The following is a 19259-nucleotide window of genomic DNA, read 5'->3' on the forward strand; positions in this document are numbered from 1 at the left end:
ATGTGAAGCTGGAGCAGCAACTTCCTGCATAATCAGGATTTCCCAACCAAAATGTCAGGCGTCTCCACTGAGTAACTGAAGTTGGTTGGGAAAAATTACTTTTTAATTGTAATATCGCCTGAAATCACCTCTATAGGCTTAAACAGATCTTTATTCAAAGTTTATTTTGCCTCTTTTTCTTTGACAATTTGGTCTTTAAAGTTGCAGTATATAACTTTGATTTTTATATATACTTTTTTGTTTTATTTACATATTTGTTAAAGCTGTAAATGTCATGAAAGTATAGTATTAGAAAATAATAATAAAAAAGCTCATAGGATAAAAGTTCACCTTGCTATATAGGTGAAATGGTCTGCTAGTACCTTTGAAAATCTATATTAAGGAATTATTGCCTCAAAACAAGCTCCTATATCTTGCTGAAAGTGTAAGTTTCGTCTTATTTCTAGACAAAAAACATGGTAAAAAATAAAAAACTACTAGGAATTAAATTTATTTAACTTAAAACTTTTATTTTGAAATACAAAACAAAACGAGTGAAACTGTTTGGTCACTGATTCAATAATGAAGCTTCTCCAGTTGAAATGAACTGTACAAACATTCAATATTGCTCCACATAATGCAAAAAGAAATGAGTATAAAACGAGTGGATTGGTGACAGCAGATCCAGTGTGGCTGTAAGGTCAGAGGTCAGATCACAGCCCCATCACTGAGGGAAACACAGCAGCGCCTGTTGAAGGTAGCAAACACTTCAGAGAATTTTCTCAAACTGCTCCTCTCTGGTGCCGTTTTGTCCTACCTTGACCGTCTCCAGTATCCGAATCTGGGACTTTCCAGTCCAGCTGGCGGCCTTTTTCGTAGAGTCCCTTCAGGACCTTCCTTACTTCGTCGCTCCCTCCTCCGCGGCTGAGCTCCAGGTACTTCCTGTAGAGCTGCAGGGCGGTGCGTGCATCCTCTATGCTGTCGTGGGTTTCCCCCTGGATGTTGAGATCTAGCGGCACAACACAGACAACAATCTGGAATGACCGGTTTTCACAATTCCCACTTCAGCATTCCAGATTTTTCCCAGTATTCATTTCCAGTTTGGATATTCCAGAAATGCAGGAGCGGGAGATGAGGAGGTGGCTGAGATGAAGGAGCAGGTGCAATTCACAGGAAAAACTGAAATCCTACCAAGTGTTTGGTAAATATCTGCAGAAGAGGATTAGAGACACTAAAGAAAATAATTCAGTTTTTCTTCTCAGAATTCTGACTTTTATCTTGAAATTTTGACTTTTATATTGGAATTTTGACTTTAATCTCAGAATTTTTACTTTAGTCTCAGAGTTTCCTTTTTTTTCAGATTTTGACTTCAATCTAAGAATTTAGAATTTAATTTCATGTTTCTGACTTTAATCTCAGAATTCTGACTTTTTTCCATCCGATTTTGACTTTAAGCTGAATTTTAATTCTGGTCAACCTGAGTAAATCAAAATAAATATCCAAACATTCAACAATGTTGTTAGTATATTAACATAATCACAGCATTAAATATAAAACCATGAAACATGCAGATCTTTATGTTTTCCTCCAACATGAAACCATTTTCTTCAGGCAGAGTTTTCAACATGGCAGCCGGATAATTTGGTATCAGATTATATATGGATGCTAAAATTTGTCTGTCACATCGGCTCTGTGGCGTTTATAAATGCTGGATCATCTCACCTAAATAATACCAAGCGAGGAATCGTAAAGAAATCATTCTCTTCCGGGGCAAATGGAAAAGGTAGACGGTGTCGATGACTTGATCCTTGGGGACCTTAAAGACAACAAATATTCAGAGTTTACACAAGAAAAGGTTTTAACATTACATCACTGAATCTGACTGGAAATAACTAAATCCATCACCCTACCAGGAGATTAATGACCCGGAAGTCTTTCTGCAAACCGTGGCCGACGAAGCGAACGCCGGTGTCGATGAGGAAGCGAAGCTTTAGGTATGTGGACTTTAGTGTGGTCAAATGTTTGGAGGAAATTTTAGCATCCAGATCTCCTGGTTTGATGCCGGAGTACTGCGTCAAATAGTCGACCACCTAAAAAACAAACTACACCTTAAAACTAGCTTCTCCATGTTTTCTGTTCAACATTGAATGAAATAAGCATAGAAAAAAAAACTAAATGTGCTGCAGTTTCCTTAATGCAGGAAGTAGTTTGGATTCAGCAGTTTGTTGATGCATTTACAGACCAAATAATATGGGAATTTTCAGTTTTGATGCATGTAATTAACAAGAAACATTAATAATTTGTTCCAGTGATGGACCACACCAAAAAATATTTAAAGTGCGGATACAAGCATAAAAATTTAAATGTTCATTCCTCGGGCCATAAATTTATGTTTTTCATATTTCCCATTAGCCACTTGAATTTCAGGATGACGGTCATTTTTCAAGATGGCCGCCAAAACTGAGGACATTGCTGATTGCAAGTTTTACACTAGTCATCAACTGGAAGTAGATTAAGATGTGTGAGAGTCGTCTTAATGGTTAGTGTTAGCTTCTGCTAATTTTTAATGTGTTTAGCAGTGTAGTATCAGATTTTGCTAATGTTTTTTTTAAATGTTTAGTGGTTTAGCATTAGCATCTTTTAATGTTTTTATGTGTTTAGCAGTGTAGCATTAGCTTTTGCTAATGTTATGTGTTCAGTGGATTAGCATTAGGTTCTGCTAATATTTTTGTGTTTAGCGGTTTGGCTTTAGGTTTCACTAATGTTTTTGTGTTTATAAGTTTAGCATTAGCAAAGCTAAGATTCTTGATTAGCTGATTAGTGGTTGGTGAACCTAATTCTTTTGGTTAGTTGTGCAATAAATAGCCACCGTCAATTTTAGTGCTAACATATTTTCTCCATCACAACCATGGGGGCCATTTTGAAAAATGTCACCAAAAAAGAAGCACAAGATAAAGAAAATATGTACGATTTCTATGTTTTGAAATATGCAGGCTATTATTTAACACCAAACATAATAATCTAAAAAGGTATTTTCCATGATATCTGTGGTGGCCATCTTGAAAAATAAAAAGTAAACATAATTTCTATGGAGTCAGTTCTGTATGTTTTGACAACACAGTGATAAATATTGGCACATTTAGAATAAATTTTCCTCAAAGACAATGGCAGCCATCTTGAATTTTTCATTGGCTAATATTTTCTTTTTTCCAAAAAGCGAGGAACTGGGAACATTTGTACCAAGTTAGGTTCCTGTAAAATATTTAGCTGAAATATTCAGTTGTCTGCCGCACTAACGGGAAACATATAAATGCAGATGAAGGACCCAGGGTGCTGTTCACCTGCTCCTGAGTGGAGATGTAGTCGTCGATGAAGGGGACCCCCTCGTTGGGCCCCTGGCCCCTCACACAGGTGATCCTGGCTACTGACATCTGACTGGGTTTGATGGTGGACTTGGTGCCGTCACTCCGCAGCTCTGCCTCTTCCTGGAAAGTCATTCAGTTCATTTTATGATGGAATATTCTAGAATTTTTCTCTAAAGAGGAAAATATTAGAGGATAATATTTACTGTTATGCCGTAAGGATTTAAAAAGTTACTGGGAGAAACAGACAGAATCAGACACATAACAGACCCAGGATTTGAACAGAAAGCTTCAAGTTTTGTCTTGTTTTTTGTAAATATTAATAAATTCAATGGTCTGTGGCAACTGTTTAGATAAAACGTGAAACATTAAGAAAAAAAGAAATGAAGTCCATCCATCCGTCTCTCATCCATCCATCCCACCTGGTTCAGCGTAACGAACTCGGCGTCCAGCCCCACCAGGTCGCCCGCCTGCGGCATCTCGCTGACCATGAGGGGGATGAAGGTGGCGTGACTCTTCCTCTGTTTCCGGGCCAGCGACGCCTCCGTCAGCAGAACGCTGGCGTCGATGGGGTTTTTGACTGAAAACCAAACGGTGATCGGATCTGAACTCCTTTAAAGTCAAACATAGATCCTCCAGATCAGACGGTCGACTCACTGCGGAGGTCGTATCTGGAGTGGTAGTTCCTCTTGGCGTAGTAGAGGATGGCTGGAACTTTCCAGCTGACGTCAAACTGAGCAGCTTCAGTCTTCAGCCGACAGCAAAGCAGAACATTTAGTCTGACAGCAAACATGATGCAAAACAAACTAAACAAGTGGTAAAGATCCTACCTTATCAATGGGTTCGATTAGAAAATCATTGAAGAGGTACCACTGCTGGTGTGTGACTCCCTGAAACACAAACATCATTTAAAACCAGAAAGTTTTCTTTTTTCAACTGAGAAGTTGAACGGAGAAGTTTTAATTTTCTAAAAAAAAAAAGTTTGGTCTCCATGATTCTGTTTATCTAACATTTTATTTTATGCAATTTGCAATATTTAAAAAATAAATTTAAACATCCTTACAAAGTCTTAAATTCATGTATCTAAAATTAAGGCCTTAAAATGTCTTAAATTCATTAGAAAATAGGTAAGTTGGCCTTAAAATGTCTTAAATTCATTAGAAAATAGGTAAGTTGGCCTTAAAATGTCTTAAATTCATTAGGAATTAGGTAAGTTGGCCTTAAAATGTCTTAAATTCATTAGAAAATATGTAAGTTGGCCTTAAAATGTCTTAAATTCTGTCTTGACATGTCTAATCTTGAACGTACTTTATTTCTTGTGATGCAGGTCTTAAACTTAATTCAGAGTGGTCTTAAAAAGCTTAAGTGGTTAAATGAAGAATCGACAGACTTTGCTAATTTTCTTATTTGATTCATTGATTAATTGTCAGAATAACTGATTACTAAACTAGTTATTAGTTATCACATAACAATCAAATAAACCTCCATATATGTTTTTGGTTATATTCTGTTAAAATATGTGTTTACCTTTGTAGTTCTTTTTTTTAATGTTTATCTCACCTCTTTCCTTTGATGGTACGTCTCGCCCACTTTGATGTGAGCGACCAGGTTTCCGCCGGTGCGAGCGTCCTGGATGTGCGGCACGGTGACCACAAGGTCGTACAGGGAAACCCCATCCGCCTCCTCAGCGGCGCTGATCTACCCACAGACGTCATAAAGAGTTTGAGCCGCCACAGAAACCTGAACGCTGTGACAGTAACAGTTTCTACCCTCACTTCGTCTCCTTCAGACCAGCTGACGATCTCCAGCCCTTGGCTTTTGCTGATGGACATCTTGAGCGTGGCGGGGATCCAGGCGTGCCGCAGATCCTCGGCCCGGGTGTCAAAGGTGAAACCCTCCGTGCTGCAGATCTCCTGCCCGCTGCGCAAACACAGGAATCCAGACTGAGTTAAATCACACTCACTGATCCAAACAGAGTTGAGTCTGCCGGCCAGCAGCCAGGCAGTAACTATAGTTTATAAATTACATTTATAAATATGTAAAATTCTTCAAATTTCTTCCTCTTTATGATGAAAAATGGCTGAAAATGACCTTTAACCTCTAACAAAAATATGAAATGATCACACTGGGAGTGTGTTCAGTTGGCTGTTTTACTATTTTGCCAAAAATATAAATGGTAATGTTTTAAATAACGACTTTATAACAAATGTTGGTTTCAGCAACTTTATTTTCATGTAATAAATGTATTTTTTTATGACAAATGACAATAAAAATAGAGAGATATTGTTATAGATCTATTTTTGTTGGCATTATGTTATTTACTCTTTTGAACGAGTGAATATTCTTTACAACTGCTCCTTTTGTTTGCTTTTCTTTTTGTTTTAAAGTTATTGTATCTTTGTTTATTTTTTTATTACACTATGTTTAACAAAGCCAAACTAACAACATTTTCATTTTCCATAAATTTCAACATCCCATCTTCTTTTCTGCAAAAGTTTTATGTTTTTCTGTATTTCAAAACCTAAAAATAGAAATAAATTGCGGTTCTGTAAAAACGACAACAAATTTCTTGAAGTAGATATTTATTAAAAATTTGAAGTTGATGTTTTTTAAAGTTAATGTAACATCTGTGGCTCTAGACAATCTTATTTAGCTGAACTAACGGTAAATGCCCCTGGTTTTGGTGTTAATGGTGGTTCTAGTTCTAGTATTTTTGATCTGAATTGTATCTTTCAGCTGATTTCTTGCAGTTTGGCTCAAATATCGACTTCTGTTTCAGTCCATTTCTTTTGTTGTGTTTTTCAGGTTTTTAAAGCCAAACTGATAAGTTAATGTTTTCATTTTAAAACATTTTTTTCAACACACTTCACGTATCTTTATTATAACTTACATTGTTTCAGCCAACAGCTCTCTTATTGAAATTCGATTCAAATTCAAAAATACTTTATTGATCCCAAAGGGAAATTAAATTAAATTGGGATCTTGTTTCCTGCTCCAACAGCTCAGTTAAGCTTACAATTAGACTTGCTAATGATTTTATTTATTGTTTTATTTGCTGTTAAAAAGTCAAACAGCTGAACATTCTCTCCAGTAAGTTATTGCATACTTTTGTAAAAGAAAAACAAAATGAGCAATCAAAATGTTCATACTCTAAGCACCACTCTGTAGGCATGGGTGGCGGCTCAGTACGCTTTGCAGGCTCCGTGGCCTCTTTCTGCATGGCCTTATTGTAAGCACACTGTAAAGATAAACAAAGAAAATCCCCATTATCTAGGTGTAAATAAAACTCCCTGATGAATCACAAAGGAAAACAAACTAAGATTTGTTCACCTCTGCCTGAACTTTCCAGAACTCGGCCTCTTTAGCACTGTTTACTTCACAGTTTATGACCAGGACATCCGGCAGACACCTTATGTTGCGTGTTTGAACCTGCAGTGGAGAACAAAAACATTGTAACGCCACAGCGTCGACTATAGATGTAAGTTCATTTAATGTACTGAGATTTAACTCACTGTAGGCTGGTACTTCTCACAGTTCTCACACCATGCTTGAGTGTTTTGCTCCAAACAGATGCTTCTCTTCAGAATCTCAGCAAAGTCATACTCCTTTACTGTTTTATCTACAAAATCACAATGAAATTAATACTCCTTACCGCTACATAAGAAAAGAATTCGACACTAGGGATGCAAAAAATTAATCAACTTAAGTTTAATTGTCGATTTATAGTTTATTACATTGGAATTAGTTCTAATCTATGAACTAATAACGACCACTTAGACCTTCTGTAAGTGTTATAGTTCCGCCGCCATCCAGCAGAGGGCGCCGCTGGTCATTTTAAGCGGAGGCAGGACGAAAAATGGCGCTGGCAGCAGGAAAATAAAACCGTAATCATGTCTATGAATAAAACGGTCCAAACGGAGTTCGATGCGCGAAATGCACTTTATGTTATTCTGTTTTGAAACATAAACACACAAGCTCCTTAAATTATCAACGTAATGGCTCTCATTCAGCCGAACTGCATGACGGAGTCATCTCAAACAAAAATGACTGATATGCTAGTGCTACGAAGTCTAGATGAAAGATATGCGGATGATGTAACGAAGAAAAATTATAAATGGTTTTATAATTTGCTTATTGCTGATTTCGAGGGCTTCCTTAAGCAGAGGTGAGTAGAGTGGCCAAAAATAGTCAAGTGAGAGTAGCACTGCTTCAATAAAGTAAAAAGTGGCCGTCCAAGAAATCACTCAAGTAAAAAAGTATTGGGTAAAAAGGCCATTCAAGTACTAAGTGATCAAAACAATCATTTAATAATTAAAAATGACTTCATCAGACGAACTAAAATATAAATTTATTTGATAATTTTGGTATTTTAAAAATCAAGATTAAAATAATTTATATAACAATTGCAAAATAACACAATGAGGTAAAAAAAATTCAATATAGTAAAGCTTCAACAAAAACTGCAGTTGGAACAAAGTAAAGTTATTCAGTGTGTAGCGAATCCAGAAATTTTACTCAAGTATTAGTAGCGATACTTCATGAAAGTAAAAAGTACAACGCTGTAGAAAACATTAATAAACATTAATAAATGTAACTAGTTACTACCCAACTTTAGTCATGAGTAAATGCAGAGTTAGGGCCACAGACTGTATTTCTTTATTAATATCTCTGTGTTCATGGGGAATTAAGTGTTTCACATATTTTGTTCTTTTCATCTTTTATTTTTCTATCCAGCAACTTAAGAGGTTGCTGTTTTGTTATGTTTTATAAAAATGTCTAAACTTAATAATGTGAGAAAAACAGAATTTTCCGTTTATTCAGCCAGTATTTAATAGAGCTGACACAAAATAAAGTTAAATTTTATTTTTGTCTAATTTAGTGTATTATGAGAAATTTAGCCCTGTAGGTTATGGAAAGATGGTCACCCCTCTTCATACAAGAGAAAATGGCCGCTCATCAATTAATCATTAGATGACCGATAAGGGCAATCAACTGGTTAATCAAAAACTTGCATCCCTAGCTGATAATGATGGATGTGGGGAACTCACCATGGGAGTTCTGCTCTGGGTAATGCATGGTGAAGAGCAAGGTGAGCGAGGATCGCACCGTTTCCTTCCCACAGCGGCACAGGCTGCTGTTCTCCACCTCACAGCCAAACAGCTTCCCGATTGCCGACTCAGCAGAGGAGCCCAGAGAGCTGACACCAGTTCAAAAAAACATTTAGTTTTTCCTGTTTGGACCAGAGCAGGACCACCGTTGAGGTAGAAGTTGACCTCTGACCTGCTGCTGGCGCCCCTGTAGGCCTGCGGGCCTTCCTGCTCCTGAGTCTCCTGGTGAAGCTGGGTGAGGATGAAGCGATTCCAGCTCTGGATCAGGCGTCCCAGTTTGGCTTTCCCAGTTTGCTCATCGGAGTCGGCGAGGATGAGACCGAGAGCCGAGGCTTCGGGGATTGTACGAAACGCTCGGAGGAAGTTACTGGCCTAAAAACGAGGAGCAGCAGGGTTAGGAAACCTGCGGCTGCAGGGTGAGATTAAAATGTCGCTGTTGGAAAGATCGACGAGTTTCAACACATTTTACAAGTTGTCCAGACTGAAGTTAAACTTTTTAGTCCATTTAATATAAAATAGAACAATGACTTTAGAGCCTACAGTGGTCAGAGATTAAATACTGAACCTTCAGCAAAAACTTGAGGAAAGACCATAAGGAAACAAAAAAGGAAGGGAACAAAGGAAGGATGGATGGAAGGGTAAAGGAAGTGAGGAAGGAAGTATAATAAGAAAACAAAAAAGGAAGGATGATAAAGAAACAGACAAAAAAAATATGAATAATGGACGATAAGGAAAAAGAAAAGGCAAGATGATGAGGAAATAAAAAAGGTGGGAAACAAAACAAGGAAGGATGGATGCATGAGAGGGTAAAGAAAATGAGGGAGGAAGAATAACAAGGAAACAAAAATAAAAGGAAGGAAGGATGAATTGGTGGATGGACAGAAGGGAAAATAACTAAGGAACAAAGGATGATAAGGAAGCAAAAAAGCAAATGAAGGAAGACAAGATGGACGGACTGACAATAAGGAAACAAAACAGGAAAGAAGCAAAACAAGGAAGGAAGGGTAGATGGATAGAATGAAAAAAGGATGAGAAGGAAATAAAAAGGAAGGGAAGAAGGAAAGATGATAAGGGAGGAATGAAGGAAGGTGGGAAACAAAACAAGCTGAGCAGATAAAGAAAATACAAAAGTGAGAGAAGAAAACAAGGAAGGAAAAGAAAGAAAATATGATGGAAGGAGGAACAAACTGAAATCTAATTTTCTATTTTCTTACTCATTCAGAACTGTAAATACTTTTCCTGCCTGACATTTCCTAAATGTTGGGGCTTGAATAAAAACGAACCTGGCACGGATCTCCTCGGGACAAATCCAGCATGTGGAAGAGGAAACCCAGCTCACAGGCCAAACAGAACTCCTTCTGACACAAATGGTTCTGCACCAGACACCTGATCGGCTCCAGGAAGTACAACACCTAAAACACCAAAACAAACAGCAGCAGCAGCGTTAAAAACACGACTCTACCCAGAACCTGGACCAGGAAATACAACACCAAAACAACCAGAGTTAAAAACACGACCCTACACAAAACCTGGACCAGGAAATACAACACCAAAACAACCAGAGTTAAAAACACGACTCTACACAAAACCTGGACCGGAACGCTGGCGGCTTTTACCTGGATCATACAGTTACAGTAGGCGTTGGGGATGTGAGGCTCGAGACCCGCAAACAAAGTTCTGTTGTAATGTTTGAAGTCAAAGTCCTCCAGTCCAAGTTTGGAGTATTTAATGGTGACCTGGAGCAGAACAAAGACGTTTAGAAGACGTTTTCTCCAAACGAGCAGAGCGGCGTTCAGCTCCTCCCACCTTCCTGTACTTCTTGGGCACCATGCAGAGGTGCGGCTCTTCGTCACGTCCGATGGGCGACTCTGGAACCTGGTTGTAGTTATCGTAATCGAGCTCCACGTCTTTTATCTTATAAGGGACCTGAAATCAACGTGTGACAAAAAAAATTAAAACAACAGCCAAATGTGTATGTATCATCTTCAATTATTGAAGTAACTGTCAACTAATTTAGATTGTTAACTGGAGTAAACAATGTAATAAAAGAACAGCAGTCAGAGTGGTAATTAAATCAAAGCTGTTGCATTTAAGATAAAAAACTTTCTTTGTCTATAAATTTCTTTGACTCAAAACTCCTCTAGTTGCAGTTTAAAAGAAAAATCTCCTTTCAGACCATTTTGCATCTAATTATCAATTGGTTAATCTAAAAATAATCAACAGATCAACCTTACACTGTACTGATTTCAAGTCAAGCAGGAAGAAATTAGTTTTTCACATGTTGATGTTAAATGTATTTTTTAGCTGCAGATTCATCTTTTGCCACAAATTATCAAGCGTTCATATTTTATTGCATTTTAGGCAATAAAATGTCTTTTAAAAGGAAATTAATTTTGCTAATTTGTATCTTTTATGTATTTCTAACATGGTACTAAACAGGATTTAAGTGGTTAAATGTAAAATCTGCAAAATGTGCCAATTCTTTGTCCGATTAGTCAAGTCAAAGTTTATTTATGTACATTTATTCTTAAAAGTGCTATATAAAAATACCATATACATATTGATTACTTACATAACTACAGCAACCTCAGCTGACCAAAGTGCTTCACAATAAATGCAACATTATAGATAAACGATAAGATAAGAAATAAAATTAAGTTTTATTAAAAAAAAACAATACGATAATAAAAGTGGCAGTAAAACACCATAAGAGTATAAATACAGAAACTAATAATACAAACAAAAACAAAACATACTTAATTTCAGTTGCAGCAATTTCCCCAAAATTAAAATCAATTAAGTACTATTATTTGTCCTTTATTTTAAATGGGGGTGAAGGCCAGGGAAAATAAATACGTTTTCAGTCTGTACTTATCAACTAATTAATTAACGGTAGAATAATTAATTACTAAAATAATCGTTGCCTGCAGTGCTAAGTTATTTATTTACACTTGTTGGCACGCCTAATAATCTTTAGTCCTGGCAAAAAAAATTGAAATTCCTTTAAATAAATTACATTGTTTTATGCACTGGCATAGAAAGCCTTGACAAACACTGATGTGTATCTTACTACTTTATACTTTGATTTAATCAATATCTTCAGGTGGAAAAGATAAATATAGGTTACAGCGCCAAAAAATAGATGGTGCTTTTAAAAAGCATAAATATTTTCATATTTATTTTTATACTAAATTCAGGTCGTGAATTACTAATTAGAAGTTTCTAAATGCGCCGATGAATTTTAAAAAGTGCAGTATACATTTTATTTTTTTACTTATTTAATAGGGATTTCTTAGAGTTGTTAGTATTTGATTCCATCACATAAAAACCTAACAAAACGGGGATTATTTTGAGCTCAAGAGGAGAATTTAAAGTAGTTTTTTCCTGCCTGGTTTCGAGGGCGTGTACGTGGATTTGGTGCATAACCGATGAAACCGACGGTTTTCATGGTGCGCAGGATTTCTGGGTCGACCAGAGGAGCTCGCCTGTGGAGAGAAACATGTTTTCAGATGTTTTATCACGCAACACCATGACTAAAACCACCACTCTGACGTCTGCTTTATGCACAACGTTGCTAAATCTCAGCCATTTTTTCCCCAAATCTGTGTTGTTCCTCCTTTTTGTTGAGTATGTAAAATATACAAAACCATAAACAATGTCACTTGCAGCATAACAACAAAACTCAAGCATCAGTTCCACATTTACGTAATATTACAAAGCCAGGATCCAGTTTTTGTTTTGGTTCCTTTGTATGATTTCACAAACATGTAAAACTGAGACCGATTGTTACATTTTCGTCAATATTCAGCTGACCAATAAACAATAAAAAACCACAATCTACTTCTGATTTCTGCTAGTTCTTTCCCACTTCCCTTTGGTTTCTGTGGCACAATGCCCCAGGTTCACTGGTTCCTGTTGCACATCTTGAGAAAGAAGTGGTGAATGTTGAGTTTTATTCGCACCAAAGTCTGAACTCCTTCCTAAAACATGATGGGAAACGTTACGTTTTAGTCGCACCATATTTATCAGGAAGCATCTTCTTCCTTTGATCAGCATTTTTAACCTTTTAACTGTGTTTTTTCACGAACCAGGGTCTTTTTTAGGTGCCCTCCTCTATGCCCTTGTTTGCTCAACAAAAGGAATCAGGGACAAAGTTATTTTGACATGAATATCTATCTGAGAAAACATTTTTTGCAAAGAAGAATTGGTAAAAATGTCAGTCTCCAGTTGTTAGAGACGTACTGTAAAAGATCTCCAGCTGAGAAATGACTCAGAGGAGATGAATACTACGGAGTGATTTTATGATTTGTAAAAAGAAATTTGAAAACTATGTATGATTTTCCACAGTTAGATATTATTCTGTGTTTGTTTATCACATAAAACCCAAAGTACATTGAATTTTGTGGGTGTAATGTAACAAAATGTGAAAAAGGTCAAAAGGAGCCAAAACTTTTACAGTAAATAATAAACAAAATCACTTAGAAATCTTTTGTGCTTTCTAATCGTAAGACATTCCTAATATAAATAATAAAAAATTCACAGCTTTAGATTAACAATGACTCAGAATATTTGCAACACTATTATGATCAACAGCTGAGAAACGATGCCACAAAATGTATTGGACAATTTAAAAAAGCAAGTTGCCACAGCTGCAACAGGCCATGTATGCTGTGCATCTGCAACCATAAATGCTATTCAATCACAGCAGCAATGCCACCAATGCAACATTACGCAAACGCTCTGATGAGCCACTCACATCGGGATGATTAATGCTTGAAACTGAAGCTAAAACTGGATGCTCAAAGTAATTTGGTTATTGCTAATCAGTTTAATATTTCATTCCAGTATGGAGAGTTGAGTCTTAAATATATCTCAGTCTGACGCAGCAGAATATCATGATCTCAACACACATGTACTATTCATACTGGTAAAGAAAATGTGACACTTTTCCCATCTCACAGGCAAAATAATCTGCCACTGGAATTAGTACTTTTTATTAATATGGCTGAAAAGTTACTTTTAAGTTTTATTTCAAGCATACTAAGATATTTGCACTAGAAACTAGAACAAACATACTTGGTAAGATTTTATATTTTTGCAGTGAGACACACATTTCAGTGGATTTCATCTGCAAACCTTAAATCTCAGATCTTAGTGGAAATGCGACAGCAGCTGTTGCCTGTGATCAGATCTCACCTGGGACTTGGTGTAGACAGAGGAGTGGGCCAGTCTGACAGCAGCGGTTCGGTGCTGGTTAGCGGCATAGGGATGAGAGAAAGGGGCAGCAGGTCGTGATTCCAGTCCAGCTGAGGCAACGTGTCCACCAGACAGGGCAGAGGAAAGTCTGTTTCCCGGGAGTAGTCATTGAAGGAGACCTCTGGGACGTCAGACCACAGGTGCACACACCCACCCGAGTCCCCAAAGGCCAAGGCTTGTTTGCTCGATGAAACGTCGAAGCTCATGAGCAGCTGACCGACAGTGTTGACGTGGAAAATGTCCGCCACGTTGGCAAGACCAGTGGGCTCACAGAACTGGCACTGACCTGGAGAAAGAAACAGGAAGTGGATAGATTGAACACTCAAAAAGTTGAATGGATGTTTAAAAAGAAACTGCATTTGTACACTTCTGCCACAGTAAAATTCAAGAACTTCTCAAGAATTTTTAAGGTGAGTTTTCTAATTTTATTCTTTTAATCAAGCCTAAAATTATAAAATTGTGTAGTTTGAATATCAAGGACTTTTCAGGACTTTCTGCAGAAATCAAGCAAATTCCAAACATTGAAAACACCTAATTGGAATTCAAGCATTTTCAAGGATTTCAAGGACTATTACAAACCCTGGAAAACAGACAGAGGAGTACAACAGCAGCTTCAGTTTGTGGGTGAAGTACCTGTCTGTGAGATGATGACCAGGCGGGACGTGTAGGTAGGGATGAAGCGCAGGAAGAGGGGATCCACGTGGACCTGCAAAGGAGTAACGGCTCGCATCATGCGGAGGTCGTAGACCATCAAGAAACGGTCGCACGCCAACCCGTTCAGGCCTCGGCTGGAGAAACCGCACGCAGCCAGGAGGTTCCCGTGAACGTCGAAGTCCGACAGGCTGCCGGAAAACGCGTCAAACTCATTCTCCGTTTTAAAGGTGCGAAGGTCGCGAAGGGTGACCTGTTGCAAGAGGTTTGCAAATGTGAGAAACAAAAATGGGCCAAACCATCTTTTTTAGGGCTGAAACGATCAAATTATTTAAATAATAGTCAACTAATTCAGTAATCGATTAATAATCATCTGGCATGTACAGAACAACACACTTAGAACAGAAATTAAGCCAAAACTGTAAAACATATCTGTATATACATATATTTTACATTCAAAACAAAAAAAAACCTTTTGTTTGTGAATATATTTTACCCATAATTCCTTAAGTGACACCATTTTAGCTTCGCCTGGTTCAAATTCTGCAACAAATTTCCCATTCAGCAACTTTTGATATCAAATTATTTATCAGTTAATCCAAAGAATAATCAACAGATCAGCCATGCACTGTACTGATGTTAAGTCAAATACAATACTTCCACATGTTAATGTTGGAAGTATATTTTTAGCTATTTTAGATTTTATCAGGGGTCTTTCACTAGAGTATTGCATTTTAGGCGATGAAACGCTTATTTTCTTTCTCAAAAATGAATTGAATGTTTTGTTTATTTGCATATTTTAATGTATTTTTAATACTGAATAAAAAGACTTAAATGAAAAATTTTCTGAATGTGTCAATTTACTTATCTGATTAATTGTTTAATCATCAGAATAATGATTAAACAGGATGCCCGTTTTAAAACAGGCATCCTGGAGGACTCCTCACCTTGCCGGATGTGTGGCCACAGAAGAAGAAACGACTCGTTTGACGCATGATTGCGACTCCAGGTATCTCAACTGTAAACTAATAAACACACAAACAGTAAAAAGTCAATTAAATGAGTTCAAACTTCTCTCATAGTTAATTATGAGTCCCATAAAAGGCTTCAACCTTTTGAGCTTCTTGAACTGTGTTCAGATCAACTTCCACAACGTAGTTCTGTAATCCCCCCATGAGCAGCGTGTTGTTATCCGTCATCAGGAGACTGTGCATATCAGCTCCTTCCTCCATCCTGAAAAACATGTCGGCTCATTTAAAAACTTCACTGCAACATGTTGTGTTACATCACCACATGGTGGCAATTTCAGCTGCGATCCTAATTACTTGGATGCAATATTGGAATTGAATTTCATAGTTTTACTTTGCATCACATTGTTCCTTAAATAAAGAAATAAACAATCATAATAAACAATCTATCAAATAAAATCCCAATAAAAAGCAGTGAAGTGTGTGGTTGGTGCATGGAAAAAGCAGGAAAGCTCAAGCTGTTTGTAGTAAGTCTATTACTGTCAGCATAATAAACATTTATTGCATCACTTACGGGTAATCGAACATAACAAGGCCTCCTCTAGTGTAGCATTTGAGGTTGTTCTTAGAGAGGAACAACACCCCCGTCTCCAAGCTCTGAATGTGTCGGATGTCATCTGTGGCGTGGACTTGGAAAGAAGAATGGCGGCCCATTGTCGGCCCAAAGTATGACGTGACATGGCCCTATGGAGAGGACATTAGGAAAGACGATTAAACATAATAAAGGTAATAAAATTAAGCAGTAGGTACTTCAGGATCTCACTCTGTGGTTTCCCATCCAGAGCATCTCCTCTTGGAGATCAAAATGGGTTGCGGTGACCGGGATGCCAACTTCTGAGACCACGCTGTGGAGCTCAGAGAACACGCCCTCCATCAGGTGCACCGGCTCGGGGACCGTCACAGCCAGCCCCTCCGGGTCCAGCTCCACACCCTGCAGCAAGCTCGGGTTGAGGTGCGGGTCCAGGGTGGGCTCCAGCCCCGCCTCCAGAGTCCCATGAAGGCCTGCTGGGTACTCACCCATCCCAGGGTCCAGACCCTCAAAGTTCATCATGGGAGGAGCTACGGCAGCCTGCAAGGAGAATCAAAGCTTGATTTAAATACACATTTTTCAACTCACAAATAAATCAACTAACAATTATTTTAATCTCCGATTAATCAATTAACCATAAGAATAATCAATTGGCACATTCCGCAGATTTTTTTTCTTCAATATTAAAAATACACTAAAAGATGCAAATAAACAAATTAATCAATCTCTTTTTAAATAATAAACATTTTATTGCCTAAAATGCAACAACATAGCATTCCTGAAGTGAAAAGTTGATCATTTGTAGCAAAAGATGCATCTGCAGCTAAATAACTCTAACATCAACATGTGAAAAGTGCAGTCATTTCTGCTCTCCTTAACATCGGTGCTGATTATTTTTTTCTAATTAACAATTGCATAGTAAAAGGTGCTTAATAGGAGTTTTTTTGTTTGTTGTTGTTTTTTTTTACATAATTTGAACTGGGTGAAGCTAAAACCGCCACTTCAGGAGTTCTGGACAGAACACATTTACAGACAAATGTTTTTATATATTAAATGCAATATATAAGTATATTTTTGAACATTTTGTCTTACTGCTATGAGTATATGTTGTTTGACTTTGGCTTTAACCGCCCACAGCAAATAGACATTATGTATCAATCTAAACACAACAGAAAGTAAATGAAAGGATAAAAGGAAAACTAGAAAATTCCTGAAGAAATTTAACTGGGGCCTGCCAAAGTGTGCCCGTTGGTTGGAAACCAGCATTCTGATTCTAAAAATAATCATCAATGCTATGCTTAGCTAAATTGTAGTCAATAACCTGTGGAGAGGCAGAAGCATGTTTACTAAGCTGTACCTGTACCATTCAGTATGTTAAAATTAATGCATGAGCAAAAATGAGTCAAAAATGCTAATATTAGAGTGAAGACTATCAGTAGGATGTGGGGCATCACTAGCATGTTGTCTGTCATTGACTTACTCCATTCAGTATACTAAACATCACTAATAAGTAAGAAAATTAGCTAATAGCTAACTTTAGGGAAAAGGCTAATGCTAATGCACTAGTGGGGGCAGTGAAATGCTAATGTTTGTGCTAATGTTAATGAACTATCCTGAGAAAAAAAACAATAAAAAAGCTAAATATTATTGCACCGCCCATGGCGGTGCACTGACGTGAGAGGAATATGCAGGCTTTTATTTTGAAACTTTCAGTAAGCTTCATTTTAATAACCACACTAATTCAATGTGTAACAGTGGTTTGTTTAAACCAGTCACAGAAAGGCCAAAAGAGCAATTACCTGATGTAAAAAATGTCAAGGCTTTTATTTTGAAACTTTAAGTAAGCTTCATTTTAAATGGCCACACTAATCCAATGTGTAACAGTAATGCCCAAAACAGCAAGTAGTTCTAACTGCCAGCTCAGCCCTCCTCTGTAATAACTGAGTGTTCCACCATGTTCTTGACAGAAAACCGTCAGCCTTAGAGACTGGCATGCAGGCAGGCATGCTTTTAAGGGAGCATGCCTGCTCCCTTAAAAAACATTTTAAGGGAGCAGGCATGCGTATCAATGTCATGACCTACTTTCATATCAATAGAACAATTTTTGCAGCCATGAGAGCGATTTCAAAATTACTTTGGGGTCAAAAATCCACTCCGTTTCTCACTCTGAGGGAGCGGTAGTTGGTGTCAGTTACACTCTGCGTTTCGGCAGTTGGAAATTTCGCTCGTTTGTCGCTTTTTACGTCGCTGTCATAACTCCGATCCCCAATAAAAAATAATAACAATAATGCCGGCATCGAGCCGCACGTTTTGATACCACATTTGTGGGTGGGCACGCAGCGGTACGAGGCGCATTAACAGTGACGGAAGAATAATAAATAAAGAGACATTCTATTAGGTGTAGAACAATAGGTGCCTGCCATGCAATGCATGGAGGCAGTGACTGCTATGGCATGCCCCAATTATACCATGTCGTAAAATATAGCTTTTGACAGTAGACATTATGTGATGTGCTTCAAATGTTCTGGAAAACCACTAAAAAATTGTTTACATTTATGTTAAAATAATAAAAGTCTCACAAGCCACAACTGTAGTGTTATCAGTAATAATAAGCCTAAGGAAAAGTCGTTTAATTAATAAAACTGCAAAATTAGCGGATGGCTAGCTGGGCTAAAATTAGCTAAAATTAGCATCGGCTTGCACCGATGTAAAAATTATTTACACCTAAACAACTTTACTATTAATATGCTTACGAAGAATCTTTAAAATAAAATCCATAAAATGCAAATGTAAAGCCTTTACGAACCTTTTATTGAAACTTTTTGACATGTAGCTGCCCATGCTAACTGCTCACAACAACAACACTAACACGGAAACGTTTCCGGAGCAAACCGTGGTGCGTTCAAGAGCAGCAGAACTTCCAGGTGCATCCTGTTCCAGAACGGCAGGGAGATATTAACGGGATTACCGCCACCTACTGGACTGGAAGGGGACGTTAGGGAGGAAAGGAGGAAATACTACACTACTACCAATAATAATAATAATAATAATAATAATAATAATAATAATAATAATAATAATAATAATAATAATAATAATAGAGAGAAAAAAAAATTGGAGAGGAAAACGAAAGAAACAAACAAACACATTTTTAAAATAAATAATTAAATTAATACATTTGTTAATATTAAATGATCAAATCAATATTTATTTCTATTTTATTTCCTTACAACATAATTTTAAAAAGTGTAAAGAAAAATACATCAATCAATAAAATGATGAAAACTAATTCCAGAAAATTAACCGAAAGCTCCCTAAGACAAGTAGAAATTACAATATAAATGAC

General features: G+C 37.3%; 1 protein-coding gene across 1 annotated transcript; it reads right to left on the bottom strand.

Annotated features, from left to right (window-relative positions):
• Positions 1–486: 486 nt before the first annotated feature.
• On the bottom strand, positions 487–18826 carry pan2 (poly(A) specific ribonuclease subunit PAN2). The gene is made up of 26 exons (XM_007553604.2): positions 18720–18826; positions 16148–16453; positions 15899–16068; positions 15469–15589; positions 15304–15381; positions 14339–14609; positions 13646–13991; positions 11838–11934; positions 10256–10375; positions 10066–10185; positions 9733–9861; positions 8622–8821; positions 8390–8538; positions 6854–6960; positions 6672–6770; positions 6491–6579; positions 5117–5261; positions 4902–5039; positions 4172–4231; positions 3999–4089; positions 3764–3921; positions 3321–3464; positions 1890–2069; positions 1702–1795; positions 797–988; positions 487–727 (listed from the first exon to the last, which is right to left on the bottom strand). The coding sequence occupies exons 2-26, from the start codon at positions 16433–16435 to the stop codon at positions 693–695; spliced, it is 3621 nt and encodes a 1206-aa protein (XP_007553666.1). The 5' UTR covers positions 16436–16453; positions 18720–18826; the 3' UTR covers positions 487–692.
• Positions 18827–19259: the final 433 nt, after the last annotated feature.

The sequence above is a fragment of the Poecilia formosa genome, unplaced genomic scaffold, assembly GCF_000485575.1.
Source record: "Poecilia formosa unplaced genomic scaffold, Poecilia_formosa-5.1.2 Scaffold57, whole genome shotgun sequence".
In the NCBI taxonomy this organism is placed as follows: domain Eukaryota; kingdom Metazoa; phylum Chordata; class Actinopteri; order Cyprinodontiformes; family Poeciliidae; genus Poecilia; species Poecilia formosa.